Raw genomic sequence first — 23653 nt, 5'->3', positions numbered from 1 at the left:
CGTTTTTTCACACATGCCTTGCTAGCAATCTTCTTTTAATTTACTTGCTTCCGTCGCTAGAAAACTGTTTCCAATACACACACCTCATCAGACAATCCCAAACTGTTATCAATGCACATAACCCATCAGACAACCCCAAACTGTTTTCAATACACATACCCCATCAGACAACCCCAAACTGTTTTCAATACACATAACCCATCAGACAACCCTAAACTGTTATCAATACACATAACCCATCAGACAACCCTAAACTGTTATCAATACACATAACCCATCAGACAACCCTAAACTGTTATCAATACACATAACCCATCAGACATCCTTAAATTGTTTACAATACACATACGCCATCAGACAACCCCAAACTGTTATCAATGCACATAACCCATCAGACAATCCCAAACTGTTTTCAATACACATACCCCATCAGACAATCCCAAACTGTTATCAATGCACATAACCCATCAGACAACCCTAAACTGTTATCAATACACATAACCCATCAGACATCCTTAAATTGTTTACAATACACATACCCCATCAAACAACCCTAGACTGTTATCAATGCACATAACCCATCAGACAACCTCAAACTGTTTTCAATACACATACCCCATCAAACAACCCCAAACTGTTATCAATGCACATAACCCATCAGACAACCCCTCGAAGACAAGTACGGCATAAACTTGAACTAGGAAGGTAGGGTTTCACATTCAAGACGCCATTTTATGGGGATGCCATAAACTTGAACTATGAAGGTAGGGTTTCACATTCAAGACGCCATTTTAATGGGATGCCATAAACTTGAACTATGAAGGTAGGGTTTCACATTCACGACACCATTTTATGGAGACGCCATAAACTTGAACTATGAAGGTAGGGTTTCACATTCACGACACCATTTTATGGGGATGCCATAATAAGATATTTTAATCAGCATAAACCCGTCCCATATTAATATCATATTCTGCATTGTATCATTTGTGGATGACGTTGAGATGTCAACTCAGTACGAAACGATGTTAAAAATATATCCGACATTCAAATTACACAATGTAAAAAAAACTTGCGTATGCTCTGATGAAGGCCTTGATATACAGGAACGGTCTGTTTTTTTTTTGTTTTTATCTAGATGAACCATAAACCATTAATGTATTCAAAATCACAAGGAAAAATGATGCAAACACTTGAGTGGTGGAATATGGAGACGTATTCAGTACTTGTGAGCCGGAAGTTCCAATGTTACATAGCGGTCTAACACAGCACTGTACACAGTGTTCCACGTTGGTTACCCTCATGCAGCCACTTTCACATTCAGCGGCACAGTGACGTTCTATTGTCTTGATTGCACTATTCTCCATCAAGCTCTTCACCTGAAGCGATGAAAGCATATGATTTCAAAGTCTATTTATTCGCGATACAAGCAGATACTGAAAGGGGGGTGGGTGGCATATGGGACTTCCTCTATAAAGCAATGCCTTATTGAGCCCGTAGAGAATTTAAATTCAGAGGATTTTGAACTGATATGGGGTTATATGGAAATACATTATCTTGTGGCACACTCGTGCCCTAAGGGAACTCAGCATTATCGTTTTGGGCTGACGTAGCGGGAACCTATGGAAATTAACAATACAGGGTCATTACGAGATTGCAATATATAGGGTGTTACGGTGGATATGGGGCCCAAAGAGTCGTCTGAAAATGGTTCCTACCGGAATTAACATTACTGGGTTGCTATGGACCACAAAAGGACTTGGACAGTAGGAGTTGTGTGCCGGTGTATGGTCCTTTTGAGAATTAATATTACTTGGACACTATGGGACCTAAGGGAATATAACACATCGGCGGCTTTTGAGGCGGGACGGGGAAACAATAGAGTCCTAAAGGAATTGAGACTGGTATTGGGCCTGATGGGAAAAAAACATTCCTAAAGGATCCATGGGGCCCAACGTAAATTTAGCATTATTGGATCTTTGGACCGACATGGAACCCAACACAAAATGAACAGTTTTCGACTATGTGGCCTGGAGAATTTAAAATTTGCAGTTTTGAGTCCGTAAGGAACATAGCGAATAACCATTACTGTACAATAATGAACTCGACAAGAATTATCATTAATGAGGCACTGTGGGGACAGAGTAAAGTAGACGAACATTCTTGGATAGGAAAGTACATTGTGCCAGAACAACATCATGACGGCCACAAGAATTTACTTTATTGATAAACTCTATACCTAATTACAGACAATGACTTCGTGTTCATAAACTCTATACCTAATGACAGACAATGACTTCGTGTTAAAGTTAGGCGTGGAGAGGATAGATTTTATAATTGATTTACTATGTATTAAATGATTACACATGTAAAGGAAGGAAGGGGTACTTTGTATACTTGATTTACTAATTATATGATCACACATGCAAAGGAAGGAGGGAGTACACTGTATACTTGATTTACTATGTGTTATATGATAATGCAAAGGAAGGAGGGGGTACTTTGTATACTAGATTTACTAATTATATGATCACACGTGCAAAGGAAGGAGGGGGATATTTTGTATACTTGATTTACTATGTACTATATGACCACACATGCAAAGGAAGGTGCGGGTACGTTGTACACTTGATCTACTAATTGTGTGATCACACATGCAAAGGAAGGAAGGGCTACTTTGTATACTTTATTTGCTATGTATTATATGAACCACACATGCAAAGGAAAGAAGGGGTACTTTGTATACCAGATGTACTAATTATATGATCACACATGCAAAGGAAGTAGGGGGTACTATGTATACTAGATTTACTAATTATATTATCACACATGCAAAGGAAGAAAGGGGTACTTTGTATAATTGATTTTCAAATGATATGATCGCACATGCAAAGGAAGGAGGGGGTACTTTGTATACTTGATTTATTAATTATATGATAACACATGGAAAGGAAGGAGGGGGTACTTTATATACTAGAATTACTAATTGTATGATCACACATGCAAAGGAAGGAGGGGGGTACTTTGTATACTAGATTTACTAATTGGATGATCACACATGCAAAGGAAGGAAGGGGTAGATTTACTAATTGTATGATCACACATGCAAAGGAAGGAGGGGGTACTTTGTATACTAGATTTACTAACTGTATGATCACACATGCAAAAGAAGGAAGGGATACCTGGTATACTTGATTTGCTATGTATTATATGATCGCACATGCAATGGAAGGAGGGGCTGAAGATGCAAGGTTCACAGCAGAAATGTGCTTGTCAACTCCTCTGATTGTGTCCTACGTGTGGACAAGGCATACGTACCAATAATGCCAAGACACACGTATGTTCAGGAAAGAAAAAATGTCACATTTGTCACCACATCGTGGGCTTGGAACACCAATGCTACGTGCAAAAATACCAACCCCCACCAGAGAAAGAGGACGGTCACAAGAAGAAAGGCAATTTCATCTTTTTCTATTTCGAATGCATGCAAGAGACCGGCATTCACATTCCTAATTTCTGCGTGGCTCATCGAGCGTGCGAGAAGTGCATTCAAGAACCTATCTTCAGTCATTGCCCTCACTGCAGCAAGATTCCTGGAGGACGTGAAAAAATCTCTCGGGGACCGAACACACTAGCCGATTTCGCTCGATGGGTCTTAGACCCCATCGACAAGACGTGGAGCCAAGGGGACATCGAATGTTACGGAGATTGTCATCGTCATGCCACGGTGATGGCTCACAATTTCTCCGGATACGATGGACAGTTTCTTCTCAGATACTATACGGAACATGGCACCGAACATCCTAAAGTGACTTTGAACGGAGCCAAAATCATTTTCATGCGAATGGGACAAGTACAGTTTAAAGATTCGATGAGCTATTTGGCCATGCCTTTGAGTCGAATGCCTAAAACATTTGGAATGACAGAAATGGCTAAAGGGTACTTTCCACACTTTTTCAATACGGAAGCCAATCAACACGCCGTTTACCTGAGGCTCACTATTACGACCCCGACAACATGGGTACCGAACAACGAGAAGCTTTCTACGCTTGGTACCAGGCTCATGCCTCCCACCCCTTCGACTTTCATGAAGAAATGCTAAAGTATTGTCGTTCCGACGTGGATATTTTACGGCGTTGCTGTGGAAAATATCGAGAACTGTTCATGGAACACGGAGGGGTCGATCCTTTGAAAGAAGCTTGCACCATTGCCAAAGCGTGTTCCTTAGTGTACCGGCAACGATTCATGCCTGAAAACACCGTGGTTGTCATCAGTCCTCAAACGACCAACTATGTCAAACGTCAATACTCGGTCAAAGCCCTACGCTGGTTACATTACTTGTGCGACAAGGAAGACAAGTGGATTCAGCATGCCCGCAACGGAGGAGGCGAAAAGACCATCGGAACGCATTCGGTCGATGGCTGAGACTTAGAAAACCCCAAGATCGTGTACGAGTTTAACGATTGCTTATTTCACGGATGTCCCGTCTGTTATCCTGACCGTGGCACTAAAAATCAGTTTTTACAACGAACCATGGAAGACTTGTACCAGGCCACTTGTCAGCGTCGCCTAAAGTTAGAACAGGAAGGATACCAAGTGGTGGAAATGTGGGAACACTAATACGATCACCGTTTGAAAACCGATCCCGAGTTTAAACGCATCGTGGAAAGTTACCAGTTCATGGATCCGCTGAACCCGAGGGATAGTTTGTACGGAGGAAGGACCAATGCCACCTGTTTGCTGTACCAAGCCGACGAAGAGAAAGGAGAAGAAATGAAATACTTGGACGTGTGTTCGCTGTATCCCTACGTGTGCAAATATTGTTGCTTTCCTGTAGGGCACCCACAATTGCTGACGGAATACATCGACCTGAAAAACATTCGACAATACGAAGGTCTGATCAAGTGTAAAGTTTTGCCGCCCACGGACTTGTACCATCCCGTGTTACCTCATCATTGCCAAGGCAAACTGATGTTTCCTTTGTGCCGTACTTGTGCCGAAACGTGCAACCAAGATCAGCCTTGTCAGCACACCCATGAAGAACGTGCCTTGACGGGAACCTGGGTTAGCGTGGAATTGTTCAAAGCTCTGGACATGGGATACCAACTGTTAGAAGTGTACGAAATTTGCCACTTTCCCAAGACACAACAATACCTCAAGGGTGACCCCACGCAGAAAGGCATTTTCGCAGACTACGTTGATGCCTTTTGAAACTGAAGCAAGAAGCCAGTGGCTATCCGTCCTGGTGTCACACTCCCGAAGACCAAAAGACATTCAAAGAGAAATACTATGAACAAGAAGGCATCCCTTTAGACCACATCGAGAAAAACGAAGGCAGGCGATCGTTTGCCAAAGTGATGTTAAATTGTTTGTGGGGTAAAATGGCACAACGTCCGTGTTTACCCAAGACGAAATATTTGACAGAACCTTCCCGCTACTTCCAGATGATTCACGACAAAACCAAATACATGAAACACGTGGACGTCGTTCGCGAGGATTTGATCTTGGTCAATTACGAAGAAGATCTGGACTTTGTACAAGACGACCCTTTTGGAAATGTCATCATTGCGGCTTACGTGACAGCTCATGCTCGCTTAAAATTGTACGAAGCTTTAGAACTGTTAGGGGAACGCGTCCTGTACTTTGACACGGACAGTTGCATTTACATCCATCACCCGAGTCAACAGCACCCTGACATCGAAGGAGACCGTTTAGGAGCCTGGACAGACGAGCATCCCGACGACAAGATTCTAAGTTTCGCCAGTGGTGGTCCTAAAAATTACGGCTACGAATACCGGGACAAACAAGGAGAAGTGCACACGACGTGCAAAGTGAAAGGATTGACTCTGAATTATCGTACCAGTCGTGTGGTCAACTTTGGGGTATTGAAAAAAGCCTTGTAATCTGGAGAGGATGAACATTTTAAAGTGACCACCTATCAACCGAACAAGATTGTTCGTTTACCCACTCACCACATCGTCAGTCGACCCTTGGAAAAAGTCTATCAAATCGTGTACCAGAAGCGAGTGCGACTTCCCAATCATTTCACTTTGCCGTATGGACATGTTGGTATAAAACTTTGGTTGTAAGCGGATAGCCACCCACCAGAAGGATGACTTCGCCACAGCAAGAATCGAGTGAGAAACCCGATGAGAACTCCAAGTTCAAACCCTACCATTTTCCGGTTTTCTTGCCTTACTATTGTGATTGTGCCCGTCGATTGGACACGTTTCAAGCATGGCCTACGGATAGGAAAGGATTACCTTCTTCGCATATTTTAGCTAGAACAGGATTTGTCTACTTGGGACCTGAGTTAGGATTGGGATATGAAGTACAGTGTTTCGCTTGTGGCCTGAAGTTACGAATGGATCAATGTATCTATAAAGATTCAGCTATTCTGGAACATACTCGATGGTCTCCGCATTGCCCTTACCTTTCTATGGCCTTTCCACCCATGACATTACGGTACAATGATGACGGTACCTTAGAGACGGTACCTTCCAAAACAAGACACAAAAAACATATAAAAGGAACGATGTACAAGCTTGAGACTGCATTGCGACTAGTATAAAAAGGGGCTATGGTCAAGATCGATAGTTCATTGGGACTACCAAGACCGAGCGAACAAGATGAATACTTTCAGAGAAACACAAAACAAGTTTAGACAGGCACAATTCAAGTGTGGGGCTTCGGAAGTGGAATGCGATTGTGAGCCTTGCGATGGGTACGATGCTGTACGTTGTGACCTTAGCGATGCCGTAAAGCATCATGGGAACTTTGTTCTCACTACCCCTATCATGGAAAGTGATTCTGTGCGTGTCAAACCTGAGGGATGCGAAAGCGATGCCACTCGTCCTCTTGGACATTTTACTGGGTTTCGTTTTAAAGGTGGATGTTCACCTTCACGTTTACCCCCCTACGGATGTCATCCAGCCCTGAGCAAACTCCTGCCCATGTCACTCAACCCTCATCGAAACGAACCTGTGAAAGACGAATATACGTTTTCTGTGCGTTTATCGGAATACTGTGACTTTGAAAACCGTCTTCAACCGTTCAAAGGAATATGGCCTAAGTATCTGGGAGGCCCGACCCCGAAGAATTAGCCAGAGCCGGATTTTTCTACTTGGGCGAATGAGATAAAGTCAAGTGCTTCAGTTGCGGTGTGTCACTTCACCACTGGGAACCGCAAGATTCGGCCTACGTAGAACATGCTCGATGGTCACCGAATTGTCATTACTTACCCTTAGTGGGACCGAGACATTGAAGTAACTTACCATAATCTGTTCATGGATACTTTACACGAGAACATTCGTGCTTTGCCTGTGGAGTTGAGAGAACCCATTTACCGAGAGCTGGTCAAAATACAAGTCAAACGTAAAGAACAATTGCATCCGTTACGTCACCAAATCTTTAATCACTGGTACCTGAATGCTATAAAAGGACTGATTCAGTTGAAAGTGTTCCATTGGACAGACATTGATCAACAACCCCCTGGTTTTAAAAAGGATTGGTTCGTTATTGACGATTCTATCTACTACAATGTAAACGTACTGCATCCAGAGGAAGAGTTAACGAATTACCGACATCTTTTACACAATGTCAACTTAGTGAAAGAGGAAACTTCTGAACGAATTGTAATGTGTAAATTAGTGACTAAACAATTTAAATTTGGCACTGAAGTAAAACCATGTCTGTGCAAACGGTACATTTCTTCTGTCAGACAAAAGAGGATTTAGTATGACCTGTTTATGGATACTTTACAAGAGAACATTTGTGCTTTGCCTGTGGAGTTGAGAGAATGCATTTACCGAGAGCTGGTCAAAATACAAGTCAAACGTAAAGAACAGTTGCATCCGTTACGTCACCAGATCTTTAACCACTGGTACCTGAATGGTATAAGAGAACTGATTCGTCAGAAATTGTTTCAGTGGTCAGACCTTGTTCAATACTTCCAGGCCCCCGATGATCGACGTGTTGATCATTTTGGTTACTTCGAGATTCACCTAGTACAACGCATTGAGGAAGACAAGGTAAAGGATTACCGACATATTTTACGTGGAATCTACTTAGCGAAAGAGGAAACGTCTAAACGAACTCTGACGTTTCGGTTACAGTATGCAACATTTAAATTCCCCACTGGAAAACGAAGATCTCCGGCTAGAAAGTACGTGTATTGTTTCCGAAACAAAGAGGCTGCCATGCCACGACTTTAATCACATGTAATCCAACAGATTCCGTGGAAGGAACTCAATGACCATATTCAAACTGTGGATCATTATCATCGATTATTACAAGAACTATATCCATTCAGTTTGGGTCGACAAGTGGTGTGTGTCTTAGTGACTTGTTTTCTAGGATTTCGTTTACCAGCCGATTCCTTGTGGACTCTTTACGATCAGTACTTACCACACCCCCATGGCCTTAAATGGTCACGAAAGACTCCTTTTGCTCAAAGCCTTGCGGTTTCATCTGGATACTTCTCGACCTCTACGGGAAAAAAGATTCGTCAACTTTTAGCTACCCAAGACGTTTATGACGATGTGTGTGTAGCTTGTGACTTACACCCCCACTGGACAGATGTCCGTGCCTGGAAAGAATGGGATTTTGAGGCTTGGACCCAAGAAGTGGCCCAGTATGCACGAGAGTTGTTCAAGGAAAAAAGTCACTTTTCAACCTGTGTTTGTGACGGTGCCAGAAGAACGCGTCACCCAGGACAGGACTGTCGTGGACAGGCCTGAAAGACCCTTTCGGGAGGACACTTGTGTGACCTTAAACCCTACAGAACTGGTCAGAACTTTACCCAAAACATGTTGTACAGACACTTGTTTTTATTTCACGTTAATGGTTATCATGTGCCTTTTATCCTTGTACTTAAGCCTTTGGCTTTTATGTATTTTTGTCTTTCGTATTCATGTTTAAAACATTCAATAAACGTGTTCTGAAAAAAAAGTATATAAACTCTTGTCTTGTTTGTTTTCGTGTCACAAGTGACATTCCTAACACTATGGCTACCTCTGCTGTCTCTGCTCCCTCTTCCTCTACTGTCAAAGTCATCGACGAACACTTAGATCGTGCCAGTTGGGAGGCTTTGTATCTTCGCCATCCCTTTAACATGCTCATTGCTGAACCTAGCGGTTCAGGCAAAACCGAATTCGTCAAACGTTAGATCGAACATAAACATCATTTGATCGATCGACCACCTCAGCGGATCGTGTGGTGTTACAAAGAGTGGCAATCGGCGTACAGCCTCTTGCGAGAAAGTCAAGGCGATTCCATCGTGTTTGTGGAAGGCATTCCTAAAGAAGACGACGACATCGTCTCTGACTCCCGGCAAACCCATTTGGTCATTTTTGACGACATGTTAGGAGAAGACGAAGAAGAAATTAAACTGTGATTCACGCGCAAAAGGCATCACCGTAATGCCAGTGTCGTTTACATCACTCAAAATTTGTTTCAACAAAGTAAAGCCCATCGCACCATCAGTCTCAATGCGCATTACGTGGTCTTGTTTAAAAGCCCTCGAGATAAATCGCAAGTGCAAGTCTTAGCCAAACAGTTAGGAACGCATTGGCTGACTCAGGCGTACGACGATGCCACTCAAACGCAACACGCATATTTACTCGTCGATTTGAAACCTACGACCCCGAGGATTTACGATTTCGTACCCACTTGTTTCACCACTGGTGCCAAGACGGAGGGCCTGTCCTGTACACGTCTCCGTCCTCGACTTAATTTCACTCCACAAAAAAATCTATAAAAACCTCAGACCCTTTTCGTCTGTCTCACACACAATTTGAACATGACGTCCCTTCAGTAGTATCTTCCCGTCAAATTGATTCGTGCCTTGTATGGCATCAGTCGAGAAAAAATCCACAAATACGAGCTCGTGTCTTAGAAGCTAGTCTCAAAGAAGTCTTACGATGGTTCACGGTGACGGCACGTCAATTACTCCAAGGAATCATTCAGATTCCTCATCAAACCAAACGCTTTTTTGATCGAAACAAAGTCGCTTTGACCCAACTGGCCGATCCCCGCATCGACACTCAAACCAAAAACAAATCATTTTGAAACCTGGAGGGAGCGGTACTCTAGGAGGGGTCATCATTCGCTCTCTCTTAAGATGGGATCCTAATGCCCCCAAACTTCTCCCCAAGAAAAAAGTCCAACGAAGCCCCAAGAAGAAGAAAAAGACCAGGTCCCCAAGGAGAACTTCTCCAGTGGCGGGACCCTCCTCTTACCAGACACCACCCAGGAAAAAGAAAAGAAGCCCTCAGAAAAAGAAACAGAGAAAATGTCCCCAGAAAAAGAAAAGTCCACAGAAGAAAACTAGTCGCAAGAGAGGCACTTCGGCCAGGACGCAACCTTACACTCTCAAACCACGACCTGCCACGGCGGTGACTGCGTCTCCGGCAGCCTCACGTTCATCCACTTCCCCGTTGATGACACCAAGAACTGAAGAGTACTTGGAGACGTTGATCACACCAAGAACTTCTCCGTTGATGACCCCAAGAACTTGCCCAGTGGCAGGACCCTCCAATTTAGTGACAGTGGCTGCTGCTCACAAAGTACCTGCTCCTAAAATCAAAGTTCAAGAAAGATCGGGCATGTTACAAAGTTTACTGGATTTGTCCAAGCAAGAACTGGCTGGATTGAGTCCGTTGCGTACACCTGCACGACGTGTCATGCCTGTCCTGAAGTTGATGCGACGTAAAGACAATCAATGGCGACGCGTTCCAGTATTAAGAAAGGTGTGTGACCAAGTAGGGTATCAGTGTTTTGGTGCTCCTGAAGATGTCACCCTCCAGAAAACATCCCTCTTCTAAACCACCCCAAGGAAAGAAAAGAAAAGGACAGCCTCCTCGTTTAGTCAAACATGGGGACATGCTATATGTCCTGTCCAAAGATTCTCCACCCCTACGAAAAAAACTCATTCAATCGGCCTCCAAAGAGGTCATCGGTACCGTGTGCGAATGTTATTTGAACGTCTTGAAAGGCACAATCCCTTTGTCCAAACACCAGAAACAATGCTTAGGCAAACATCGTCACGTTCTTCGCCAAATGGTTCAAAAGAAAATTCCCATTCGTCAAAAGAAGAAGATGTTGGTCCAACGTGGAGGAATTTTACCCCTCTTGTTAGGTCCCTTACTGAAAGGAGTCTTGGGAACCATGTTGGGAGGACTGGTGGGAGCAAGATAAAAAGGCCCTCGGAAGTCCCAAGATCTCAGAGTCGACCCTTGACAACCCAATGGAAGGACGAAAACTAGCTTTAGTGCCTTACAAACGATGGATGGAATACCATCGCTGGCAAGAACAACGCACCCCGCATTTACCTCTCAATCCCCATTTGAGCGAGATGTCCCAGTTACAACACGAATTGCAGTCCTTGATGGATCGCCAAGATTTGTCCGAAACAGAAAAATCGCAAAAGTACGGTCAACTCTTGCAACGACTGCAACTCTTTCACCAGAAAGCTTTAGACGAAACAGCTCTACCCACTCTGAAAGATTTTAAGACCTTGATGAAAAGTCCAGCTCCATCACCAGTACCAGTACCACCACTACCAGTGACCAAGACAGAAAAAGGAGAAGAAGAAGAAGAAGAAGAAGAAGAAGGGTTTCAAACTTCACCAGAAAAAGTACGCAAGTTAACAACACCACCTACCTCCAGAATTGGATGGATTAAAAAGATGATGACCACCCCTTCTTCATCACAAGAGAAAAAGAAAGTGAAGACAGAAGTGAAGACAGAAGTGAAACAAGAACCGATATCCCCTGTTAACACATCCTCCTCCTTGACACCTATTGCCGGTCGCACACGCAAAGCATTGCAATCCAAGAAAATACCCCAAGAGAAAAAGAGTAGCATCCTCCAAGAGTGGGTGTCTTATTAACAAACAAACACACAACAAAATGGAAAAAGTGTTAGCCAGCATTTACTACGATCCCTCGCTTCCTGCAGGTTACGCAGGAGTTCTAAAATTGTATCGTGCTGCCAAAACTCGACCGAAAAGTCTCCGTTTACCTCAAGTGCAACGATGGTTACAAGAACAAGCTACCTACACTTTACACAAACCCATTCGACGCAAGTTTGCCAGAAGTCGCACCCGAGTGGAAGGCATCGATCATCAATGGCAAGCCGATTTAGCCGATGTCTCTCATTTGGCCAGTTACAATCGCTGCTACAAATATTTGTTTTGTGTCATCGACGTCTTTTCCAAATTTGCCTGGGTCGTGCCCTTCACTTCCAAATCGAGCAGCGAGTTAGTGCGAGCCCTGTAACGGGTGTTCAAACAAAGCAGTCGTCACCCTCTTCAATGGCAAACGGACAAAGTTACCGAATTTCTGAACCAAGCTTTCCAAAAAGAATTAAAGAAACGTGACATTCATTATTTTACCACCGAGAATCCTGAATCCAAAGCCAGCATCGTGGAACATTTTCAACGCACTTTGAAAGAACGCATGTGGAAATATTTTACGCATCACCACACTCTGAAGTACATCGACATCTTACCGCACCTGGTGCAAGCGTACAACCAATCTTACCATCGAAGCATCGGACGTGCCCCGCAAGAAGTGACTCCCGAGAACGATGTGTTGGTGTTTTGAGCGCCTGTTTGGTACGTCCCCGACGAGGGCTGTCCCCAAGAAAAGTGGAGAGTTGACCGTAGGAGATTGGGTGCGCATTGGCAAAACCAAACGCACTTTCGACAAAGGTTACTTACCTAACTGGACGACCGAATTGTTTCGTGTCACTGGACGAGTGCATGGCCGTCATCCTGCCGTCTATAAATTGGAAGACATGAACGGAGAAGTGCTCAAAGGAACGTTTTATTTGCCCGAGTTACAACGTGTCACCAAAAAAGAAGACGACGTGTACGACATCGAAAGCATTCTCGAACGCAGAACCCGTAAAGTGGGCAAACGAAGTGTCAAAGAAGTCAAAGTACGTTGGAAAGGATATCCACCCAGTTTTGATTCTTGGATCGACGCTTCGCAAGTCATCGACTATAAAAAGAAGTGACCATCATGCCCTTTCACACAGACGCAGCTACGTCGACCACTCCTTCACCTAGTTCTTCTGTGCAAGATTTACAAAAACAACCCTTGTGGGTGTGGTGTGGAGAACGTGTGCCTAAAACGCAAATCGTCTTTTTCTGTCAAATCTTCGTGGTGTATTGTGTCATCGGGGCAGCCATCGCCAATTTGAGTTTGCAACAAGGAGACAAATAATTGTGGACCATTTTATTTAGCAGTTGCATCGGTTACCTGCTTCCTAATCCCTCCCTGAAATTCACCTCGAACGGGAACCCCGGGAACTTTGTGTCCAGTGCTAGTGCCAGTCACCACTTCAATCACAACCAGAACCCCATTTTGGGCGGAGACACGCCTCTGACGTCCAGTAACCCCTCGGACAGCCACAGAACTCTGGAATTATGAGTCACCAAAACCAATTTTACTTAACCTTACCCAGTGACAGTTCCATGGAGGTGTTTCCCCACAACACGTTGTGCTGTTACACGGCCAAATTACCTCAGGCCATCCAGTTAGATCACGAAGCCCATTGGGAAGTGGCTTTGGTAGAAATGATTTATCCAACACAAATCAAAAACATCACTGAAACTCAAAACACCTTTGACGTCGAAATTCTGGAACCAATAATGCAGCAAACCATGACGACCACTTCTCAACATAAATCACTTCCGAAGACCCCAATACCCCGCAGCAGCAGTGACTCTTCTCCTCCTTTTTACGTTTATCACTTTAAAATTAACTCAGGCCATTATTTTAGTGGTCAACATCTGGTGGAGACCATCGCTGACAAATTCTATGCAGCATTTGACAAAGTTATGACCGGACTAAAAAAACGTGTCACCATTGAGTACCACAAACTGTCTCACCGTCTACTCGTCAAATTTGAAAGTGAGGAATAAAGTATACGTATTAAATTTTACCCTGAATTGTATGACATTTTGGGTGAAGACCTCAATTTTGTCACGGATAAAAAGACCAAAAAGATTGAGAAAGCAGAGATTGACAACAACGGGCATTTTGCAAGGTATTTTCGTTTCCCGGTAGAACTGAACCAGGGACTGAATTTGATGTTCGTGTACTCCGATGTGGTGGAGTACAAATTGGTGGGACACACCTCCGTGCCGTTACTGCGTGTCATTCCTTTCAAAGTGGATTCTGCCACGGTCACTGACCAGAAAGGTGGAAACACTTACCACGTCCACCGCGAATTTGTACATCCTCATTATTTGCCTGTCAGCAAGTCGTATTTGGACATGGTCAACATTGCTATAAAAGGAGATTTGGGACAAAATATTCCATTCACCAAAGGAAAAGTCACGGTGAAACTCCATTTTCGAAAACGGTTCTCTCACGATTCGTAAGTCATGTATCCAGTGTACCGAGGGGTTGCTCGACAGCGAGGACACGGTTTAGGAGATATGTTAAAATCGGCCTTTTGTTCGGTGGCCCCAGTGTTGAAACCGATGGTGACACGTGGATTGCATGCCTTGAAAGATGCAGCACTGACGCAAGGCAAAGAATTTCTCCAAAATGTCATCATCGACAAACAAAACCCCAAAGAAGCCTTCTTGAGGGCAGGCAAAAATGTCTTGCTACAAACGGGTAAAGACCTTTTGGGACGACGAGACACACCTATAAATGCCCTGCACGATACCGAGTCAGGCATTCAGCAAGGACAAGGCAGAAAGAGACGACGAAGAAAACACCCTTTCACCAGACTTCACACGTCTAAAGATAGAAAGGCAAAGAAAAGAAGAACCGTTCGAGACTTAGACGTTTTCGATTATTGAGAAACAGCAACAAAAAAAAAATGATGCACCGAGAGTCTTGCGCCTGTTCCAAGTCGGAACTGGATCTGTTTGCCATGCCCCCCACCATGATGACCATGCAAGAATCCCAATGGGTGGAACTTAACCCCGTCTCCTCTTTGACAGATTCCGCTCCCATCGAGTTTGAAATCAAGGGACAGCCCGAAGTTTACATCGATCTGAATAGCAGTTACTTGTACTTGAAAGTCAAAGTTCTAGATAAGAATGTAGGTGGTATAGACGGTGACGAGAAAGTAGCTCCCGTCAACAATTTCATGCATTCCTTGTTCAGCTCAGTGGACTTGTACTTGAATAACAAACTGGTCAGCAGCAGCATGGATACTTACCCTTACCGTGCCTACCTGGAAAATGTCTTGACGTACGGAATAGATGCCAAGAATACTCATCTCAATGCTTGTGTGCTATGGGAACCTGACGAAGCCACCAAGTTTGACATAATAGATAAAAGCAATGACGGCTTTGAGGAAAGACGAAACAAAATCAAAGATGGATCGTTTGCATTTGGACATGTGGTTGCAAGAGAAATATTTGCTGAACGGGGTAAATGTTCGCTTGAGACTGAATCGTAGCAGTACTGTTTTCCATTTGTTGGCTGATGCTGATGCTACTACTGGTGGCAATCCTAAAAGCAAAATCGAGGAGGTCAAACTCTACGTACGACGCGTGGAAGTGTTACCCAAAGTGGGAAACGACATTAGTCAGACATTGAGCAGAACGAACGCCAAATATCCCATACGACGCGTGGAAGTGAAAACCTTCACCATTCCCACTGGACATCATTCCATGATCGAAGATCATCTGTTTCAAGGACAGTTACCCAAACGTTTAATCCTTGGTATGGTCAAGAATTCAGCCTTCAACGGAGACTTCACTAAAAATCCTTTTAAGTTTAAACACTTTAAGGTGAAGGAAATCGAAGTCAGTCGCGATGGCAAGACCTTGTTTACCAGGCCTTTCGAACCTGACTTTAGTGACACGAAGATGAATTACTTGAGATCGTACTTGTCCCTGTACGAAGCCACCGGCCAGTTAGGGACCAACACCAGTCAAGGCATTACGTACGAAGATTACGCTGGAGGCTATGCTTTGTGGGCTTTCGATTTCACTCCAGACCAAGGCAGTGACGAGGGACATTTCCACCCTATAAAATCCGGCCAGATTCGTGTGGAACTTCAGTTTGCAGAAGAAGTGAAAGCGACAGTGAACGTCATCCTGTATGCAGAATTCGATAATACGATAGAAATCAACAGTTTGAGACAAGTCATTCTAGACTATTAGAAGCTATGGAAGACTGTTATCCCTCTTTACCTAATGGATAAACTTTGGACATGGAATGTGAGGAGACCGTGGAAGGAAAATCCCAAGACAAAGACGAAGAAGTTGTCATGATGAAGTCGAGATGGCCAGAACAAGAAGCCCATTTAGTCTCCTGTTTTGCCAAACACTTGGTCGAAAAAATGACGGAATTGATCAAGAAAGATTGCTATGGATGTCAAAACGATCATCCCAGCCAAATTCAACACGATAAATGCCTGATGCTGAGTCAAGAAGAAAAATTGGACGAGTATCTGGACGAAGCTTGGAGTCTCATCTCGGACGAAGTCGTGTTGCACCAGTGGTATAAAGACTTGCGTGAACATTCTTGTCCACCATTAACCACTCAAGAGATCCATCGTATCGAAGCTCTCCTGAATCAAAGTGAGGAGACGAAACGAAGAAACGCTTATTTGTCAGACATTTTCAAGCAAAAAGTCAGGATCGAATTGATGACTTATTATTACCTGTGAAGAAGAAAACACACAAATCAATGGATACCTGGGAACTTTATTACCTTTTGAACCACAGTTCGTATACGGCTTCTTGGAATCCTGTCGTCTGTGCTAAAGATGAACTCCCTCATCGCAAACCTCAAGACCATCTAGCTTATGTGATCAACACGGACGACAGTCATCTTCCAGGAACCCACTGGGTAGCCGTTTACTTTCCTCAAGAAGGATGTGTGGAATATTTCGATTCGTATGGATTGCCCCCTTTGGAAGATGATATCATTGACTTTATGAGAAGAAATTCTCAGACCACCCGATTCAATAATGTGAAATTACAAGGCATAGATTCCTTGGTGTGTGGACAATATTGTGTGTATTTTCTGCATCATCGCAGCCTGGGCTATTCCTTAGAACATTTAGTGACTCATTTTGATCCTCGTTCTTCTTCTAGAAACGATGTGAAAGTAGATCGATGGTTTTGTGACCATTATGCTTATCTTTTGTCTCAAGCTAGGAAACGTAGTGTCCATCAATGGCCTAATGATTTCCAACAGTGGAAATCACAATTTCATTCACAACGTTGTCAGCCCTGTTTAAAGTAGAGTGTTAATTGAAAAAAAAAAGGTTTGTCATTTGAAAAAATGTTTGATGTTATATTGTTGGATTATTGTTAAAAATGTTAGAGTTGTTTGTTAGTGTTAAGTGATTTTGAATAAAAAATGTTGTGTTTTTTTAAAAAAATGCCTTTGTCTTTTGTTTGGCAATAAGAATGTTGATTCATGCTCTTTGACTTCTTACTATCGCTCTCATGACACTCATTGAACGTTGCGGCTCGAAAACCGTAGAGGGATGTTTTCCTTCACGTCCGCGCTTTGACTTTAAGAACCGGGGTAGTTTCCAGTCTAACCATCCATTGTCGACTCATCCTCCTACGAAGATGTGCTCCAAACTAGCTAAGCTAAACGAAGTCTACGTGAATTTGCATAGGGTCAGACACAGTCTGATACCGAAGCCAGAAGAGATAGAGAATGTGAGAATGTTAAAAGTCACTGAAGACCTGATAGAAGAGCTCTTCAAAGAAGAAGTGAACAGGGAAAAAGAAGAATGGACAGAGAAGTACAGACTTCAGAGACAGCAGCAACAGCAACAACAACAACAGCAGCAGCAGCAGCAGCAGCAACCTGAACCTGACAGAGGCTTTGTCGATTGTCGTATCGACACCAAATAGTTCTTCTTCTCTTTCCGAAGAAGCAGACCTATCGTCAGAAAGTCTATCCTCAGAGGACGTCGCATTCATAGAATCTAAAAGATTACCATAGCATACAAAAAACCCCCCAGCCCTTTTCAGGGCTACCCAATACTCTAGAAAAGAAATAACAATCGATTTGCCAATGTGTGTAGGTAGAGTAGTGTGAATATAAACACTGACTCTTTTGTGATGTGAGTGTATGTGTTTGTGTATAGGATTGTGTATTTGTAAGTGCTCAAGTACGTTTGTGTGGATAGTAGATTAAGATCATGTTTTTGGCTGTTTGAGGTGTGGGGAGAGTAGATTTGGGGTTTGATTGGATTGCTTTGCGTATGTGAATAGCATATTATTTGTTTAATAATTTTTTTTAGAATAGTGATGGGCAGTATAAAAAGTGAGTGAGTGTTTCTTTTAGGTCCGCGCGTTGTTTGGTCATGCTCTATTTAACATCAATTTTGTTTTAAGGGATGTTTTCCATCACGTCCGCGCTTTCAGTATAAATTGAAACTCGCTGGGCAGTCTAGCTACCCTGTTCATTCGTTAACAAGACAATGAATACCAGAATAAGCAAACATCTTGAACTCCAGATACATCTGGAATATGTCAGGCGCCTGTTAAATGAACTGGCCGCGGAGGCCATAGTAGAAGAGGAAAGAATAAAGAAGGAAGAGGAGGAGAGAAGACAGAGGGAAGAGGAGGAAAAGAAAATAGGAGAGAGGATGGCTTACAAGATACCAGAGACAGAGGATTGGGGTGCTGAAACCAATGATCCTCCCTCTGCGCTTTCAAGAAAAAAAGTAAAAGGAGACTGGGGAAGAAGATGTGTGTGTGGTGCCAGGCCTGGAAGGTGCTATCATTAACCAGGTGTCACTGTAGTTCAAAAACAAACAGCCCTTTTCAGGGCTACCCAATACTCTAGAAAAGAATTAACAATCGATTTGCCAATGTGTGTATGTAGAGTAGTGTGAATATAAACACTGACTCTTTTTCATAGTGTGAGTGTATAAGTTAATGTATATGATTGTATGTTAATAAGGGCTAGCATAGGTTAGTGTGAATAATCGATTAGGGTTTCATTTTAATGCTTTGCGTGTGTGGATAGCAGATTCGAGGTTTGAATAGGATTTGATTTTGATGCTTGGTTTGTGTGAAAAGTAGGGATGTTTTCCTTCACGTCCGCGCGTTTTAAGTGATAATCTAGGTAATATCAATTTTGTTTTAGGGGATGTTTTCCTTCACGTCCGCGCTTTCACTATAAGAACCCACAAAGTTTGATGTTGGAACCATTCTAAGGAATAACTGAGGCAAAATGACTCAAATATCAGTTTTATTTAATCTATTGAGAGACATCTATTTTTGGATAATGGATGTAGAATAGAACATGTTGTAGGAAGAATAGAAGAGGAATGGAGGCATGGAGATATGAAAGACTTGGTAACCAGTCAAGTTCAAGGCCTAAAGACAGCAAGAGATATCATAGCAGGGATGATAGAAGAAGAAGTCAATAAGTCAAGAGGCTTCATTAACCCACCTTACTTCAGAGTGGGAAGTTTGAAGGAAGCACTGGATCATTTCATCCAAGTCCGGTGCTTCCTAGAAAAGATATTGCACGGGACAGAGTTGAGGAATGTAAAATGGGGGTTGGACAAGATGAAGAAAGGAGAAGATCTGATGAGAAAAGTAATGGAGGAAGAAGTAGAGAAGATTAAAGAGAGATGGTGGGAAGAAAGAAATGATGAGGAAAACAAAAAGAAAAAGGAAGAGTTTGAGAGGCTTAACATCAATTGGATGAAAATACAGAGGAAGTTTAGAGAGTTGGGCCATCCTGACTTGTTACCGGAGTCAGATATAAAGGAGAAGAAGAAAGGATTATTAGAAAAGATAAGGGTATGGATGAAGAAGTGGAGGAAATAAAAGAAGAAGAAGAAGAAACCCAAAGGCCCTTTCAGGGCCACTCATAGGTCTAGAAAAGAGATTGACTTTCAACCCTCTTTTTTTTTAGTTTTTTTAAAAAAAAAATAAAAAAAATCCCATGTTAAATTTCCCTTGACGCTATACAGTCCCACCCTGTTTAAATTCCCTTGACCCTATACAGTCCCATATTCCCATGTTCAATTCCCCTTGACGCTCAGCAGTCCCAAAATCTATTTCCCATGTTAATTTCCCTTGACGCTAAACAGTCCCAGGTTTTTTTGTCCATGTTAAATTTACGTAGACGCTAAACAGTCCCAGGGTGGTTAATGTTAAATTTCCATTGACGCTAAACAGTCCCAGGGGGTTCTGTAATGCTAATTCCCATTGACGCTGAATCGTCCCCTTTCACTACTACCAACAGTTACAGTTGTAGCTGTAGCAGCAATTGCAGTTCCAGTCATAGCTATCATAGCATCAATAATCACATAATTCTCTCAGACTAGTTGGAAAGTAGTCCTTTGCAATTGCAGTTCCAGTCATAGCTATCACAGCATCAATAATCACAGAATTCTCTCAGACTAGTTGGAAAGTAGTCCTTTGCAATTAGACGACTCTGCGGAAAGGAGAACAATGTAACGAAGTTTAATTCATTACATTTGGTTTCATCAAGCGACAGTTGTTTTCTGTGTTTGCTTCGCGCCAATAACATAGAATACATCGTGGTACGAAACACCTCTGCTTTGTTGCTGAAGGTCAATCTTTATAAGTATATTCTGTCACTTCCAGCAGCGATGGCCAAAAGCTAGGACACAATTATCACCTTCACCAAAAACTTGTGCGTCCACACTATCTTCCTATAAGTAAACCTTTATTTGATAGTGTAAATAGTATTAAAAAGAGATCTGGGTCAAATGTTACGTTATTCAATGGAAAGATCGGGCTGACACTTCATTTTCACAAACGATTCTTGAGCGAGTTGTAACTCGTGTACCTCGTGTACTAAGAAGCAGTTCGACATGAGGCCAGTATTTGTGCCAATCGCTCTTTCAATCTGTATTACCAGTCATATAACCTTTTGCTCACCAGTGACTGCATGGTTTTGAAGGATCATGCCCTGTTGCAAAGAAAACAACCGATCACACTGGTCATAATCGACAAACAAAATCATCAACAAGTGCTAAAGAGAGTTGTATTAATAAAGAGGGAATGAGAAGTCTTTGGACCACCTATAAAACAATACCACATTTTTGTCGAAACAGTTGCTCCAACATCCTATCAGCAGCAAGAACGAACAGGATGAGATATAGGAAAACATTAACACGATACCGATGTAGAGAAAAAGCGAGTCGCATAGCATTAAAAAACACGGGGCATTTTTCTTACTAGATTGAATAGTCCAAGAAGATGCACTAAGATTCTTGCGAGTGCTTAAAGTCGGAAATGAATATGTTTGCAATGCAGCCCACGATAACGACAATGCAAACATATAAATAGATAGAACACGATTCAATGAGTCATCTATTACTACGAATGCTCCCGTTGAATTGTGGTGTCAAACGGCAAATCTAAGACTACGTTGATCTGAATAACAGTTGCTTGTGCCTCAAAACAAACACTTACTAGTAGCACACATATCACAGTGACTCATGTCAACAATTCAGTGCATCCTTTGTTCAGTGCTGTTGATCTGTACGTGAACAGCAAATTAGACTCAGCATGGAGACTAACCCCAATCGAACTTATCTAGAAACTATACTAATTGATGGAAGAGAAATACAGTGTAGAAACCTGACACGCTCAGTAAGTCCAATGACATAGACTTGATCGAGATGACGACAACAACTATGTAACATTTAAAAACAGAGATAAGAAGACCAATCAATTTTGCTGTTTAGAAATGATGATTCGTTTACACACTGACATGTGGTTGCAAGACAAGAATTTGTTGAATGGTTGTTGAATGGAAGGTTCCAAGGGGTGTCATCGCCGGGGGCGGATGTGGGAGATAAGCACGAGTGGCAGAACCTGTTTAAACTGACTGGAGAAGGGATGACAGGCGAGTTTCTGGCGCCTCAAAACCAGATGCTTCGGGCAGATGGGGCTCGTTAACCTTGGGTGGTCGCCCATCTAGGAGAAGGTAAACTCCGATTTCAAACCTTCGCTGCCTTGCGACTAAACCCTCTCATGGGAAAGGCTAAGGGAGTAAACTCCAACAGAAAATCCGGAGACGGAGTCCGTAAGGCGACTTGGCATTGATTTCAGTGTCATCTCGGCAACTCCTGCGACGCAGCTGGTGCCATGATGTATCGACTTGTCTTTTCCCTTAGATTCATCAGCTGTGTGGAGAGGGGTGATCAGCTGCATGGGCAACATTTGATTCTCCATATCACCCTGCCCAGGCTCGCGCCCTGGAGAGGACACTCCAGCTTCGCTACACAGCGTCGACACAACACGGGAAGCAGCAGTTTACCGGTTATAAGTCATCGCTCGATTGGCGTACAGCCAGACGCCAGGGGTTGTGGGAGAGACCAACATGTTTCACTGGACAGCTACCGCCCGCCTCAAACTGGGCAGCCCCCAGCCAATAAGGTGCCGTCCCGCCACATTTCGCCTGCCTTGCTGGGTGCGTAAGGCTTAAGGTACGCGAGTACCTGACAAGCGGACTGCAACTACTGCACCAAGAAATAACAAAATAAAAATAAAAAGAAGACTTCAATCCTCATGCTAGGTACCTGGAATGTCCGGACCATGCTATCTGGGCTTTCAAATGATCTCCAGACAATCAGTGATGTTCGAAAGACTTCAGTCATCAACGATGAATTTGCAAGGCTCCAGGTCGACATCGCCTCACTACAGGAAACACGACTACCAGATTACGGGTCCCTCAGAGAAAAGAACTACAAATTCTTCTGGCAACGAAAAAGTGCCGATGAAGCCAAAGAGTTTGGTGTTGGATTCGCTGTCAGGAACACTCTGCTGAGGATGATAGAACCCTGCCAACAAGGAAATGGAAGACTGCTATCCCTCCGCCTCCACACCACAAACGGGCCTGTCAACCTGATCAGCGTTTACGCTCCCACACTAAGATCCGCCACAGATACCAAGGATGAGTTTTACGATGAGTTAAACTCGCTCATCGACAAAATTCCCAAGGAAGAGAACTTGATTTTGCTGGGCGACTTCAATGCTAGGGTGGGTGCCGACCATGACTCTTGGCCCTCCTGTCCTGGCAAGTTTGGCGTTGGGAAGATGAATGAGGATGGGCAGCGCCTTCTAGAGATGTGCTCGTACCACGACCTCTGCATCACCAATTCATTCTTTCAGACAAAGCCACAGCACAAAGTGTCATGGAGGCATCCCCGGTCTAAACACTGGCACCAGCTGGACTTGATCATTACAAGACTGTCAGCCATGAAGGGTGTGCTTCTTACCCGTACCTTCCACAGTGGTGACTGCAACACCGACCACCCTGTTGGTGTGCTGCAAAATGAAGCTTCAGCCGAAGAAGATCCACCGCTCTAGGCAAGAGGGTCAACCACGCATTGATGTGAGCAAGACATCATATCCAGACAAGGTTGAGAAATTCACCTATGCTCTTTCCAAGACGTTTGATTCAGAAGCCCCCAACGGCAGTACCAAAGAAAGATGGGATCACATCAGAGGGACCGTATACAGCACAGTCACACGAAGCAATCAAAGAACAATGACTGGTTTGAGGCTAACTCTGCCACACTCATGCCAGCCATAGAAGAGCGTCGCAGTGCTCACCTGCAATACAAGCGATTCCCCTGCCAGAAGACACTACAGGCATACAGGTCTACCAGAAGCAAAGTGCAGAGATTAGCACAGCAGTGTGCCAATGAA

At 43.4% G+C, this 23653-nt stretch overlaps 1 protein-coding gene across 1 annotated transcript in view; it reads right to left on the bottom strand.

Moving 5' to 3' along the window:
• Positions 1 to 925: 925 nt before the first annotated feature.
• The window catches only part of LOC149806230 (uncharacterized), a 107344-nt gene continuing 84616 nt past the window's right edge, over positions 926 to 23653 (bottom strand). Inside the window, exon 3 of the mRNA XM_089937523.1 lies at positions 926 to 1379. Within this exon, the coding sequence (XP_089793649.1) occupies positions 1131 to 1379 (249 nt within the window). The 3' untranslated portion in view covers positions 926 to 1130. The remainder of the gene's footprint in view (positions 1380 to 23653) is intronic.

This window comes from Sinohyriopsis cumingii, chromosome 2, assembly GCF_028554795.1.
Source record: "Sinohyriopsis cumingii isolate HCF-2022 chromosome 2, ASM2855479v2, whole genome shotgun sequence".
In the NCBI taxonomy this organism is placed as follows: Eukaryota; Metazoa; Mollusca; class Bivalvia; order Unionida; family Unionidae; genus Sinohyriopsis; species Sinohyriopsis cumingii.
Note: the sequence above shows the minus strand (reverse complement) of the source record. Positions and strands in the feature narration are given on the sequence as shown.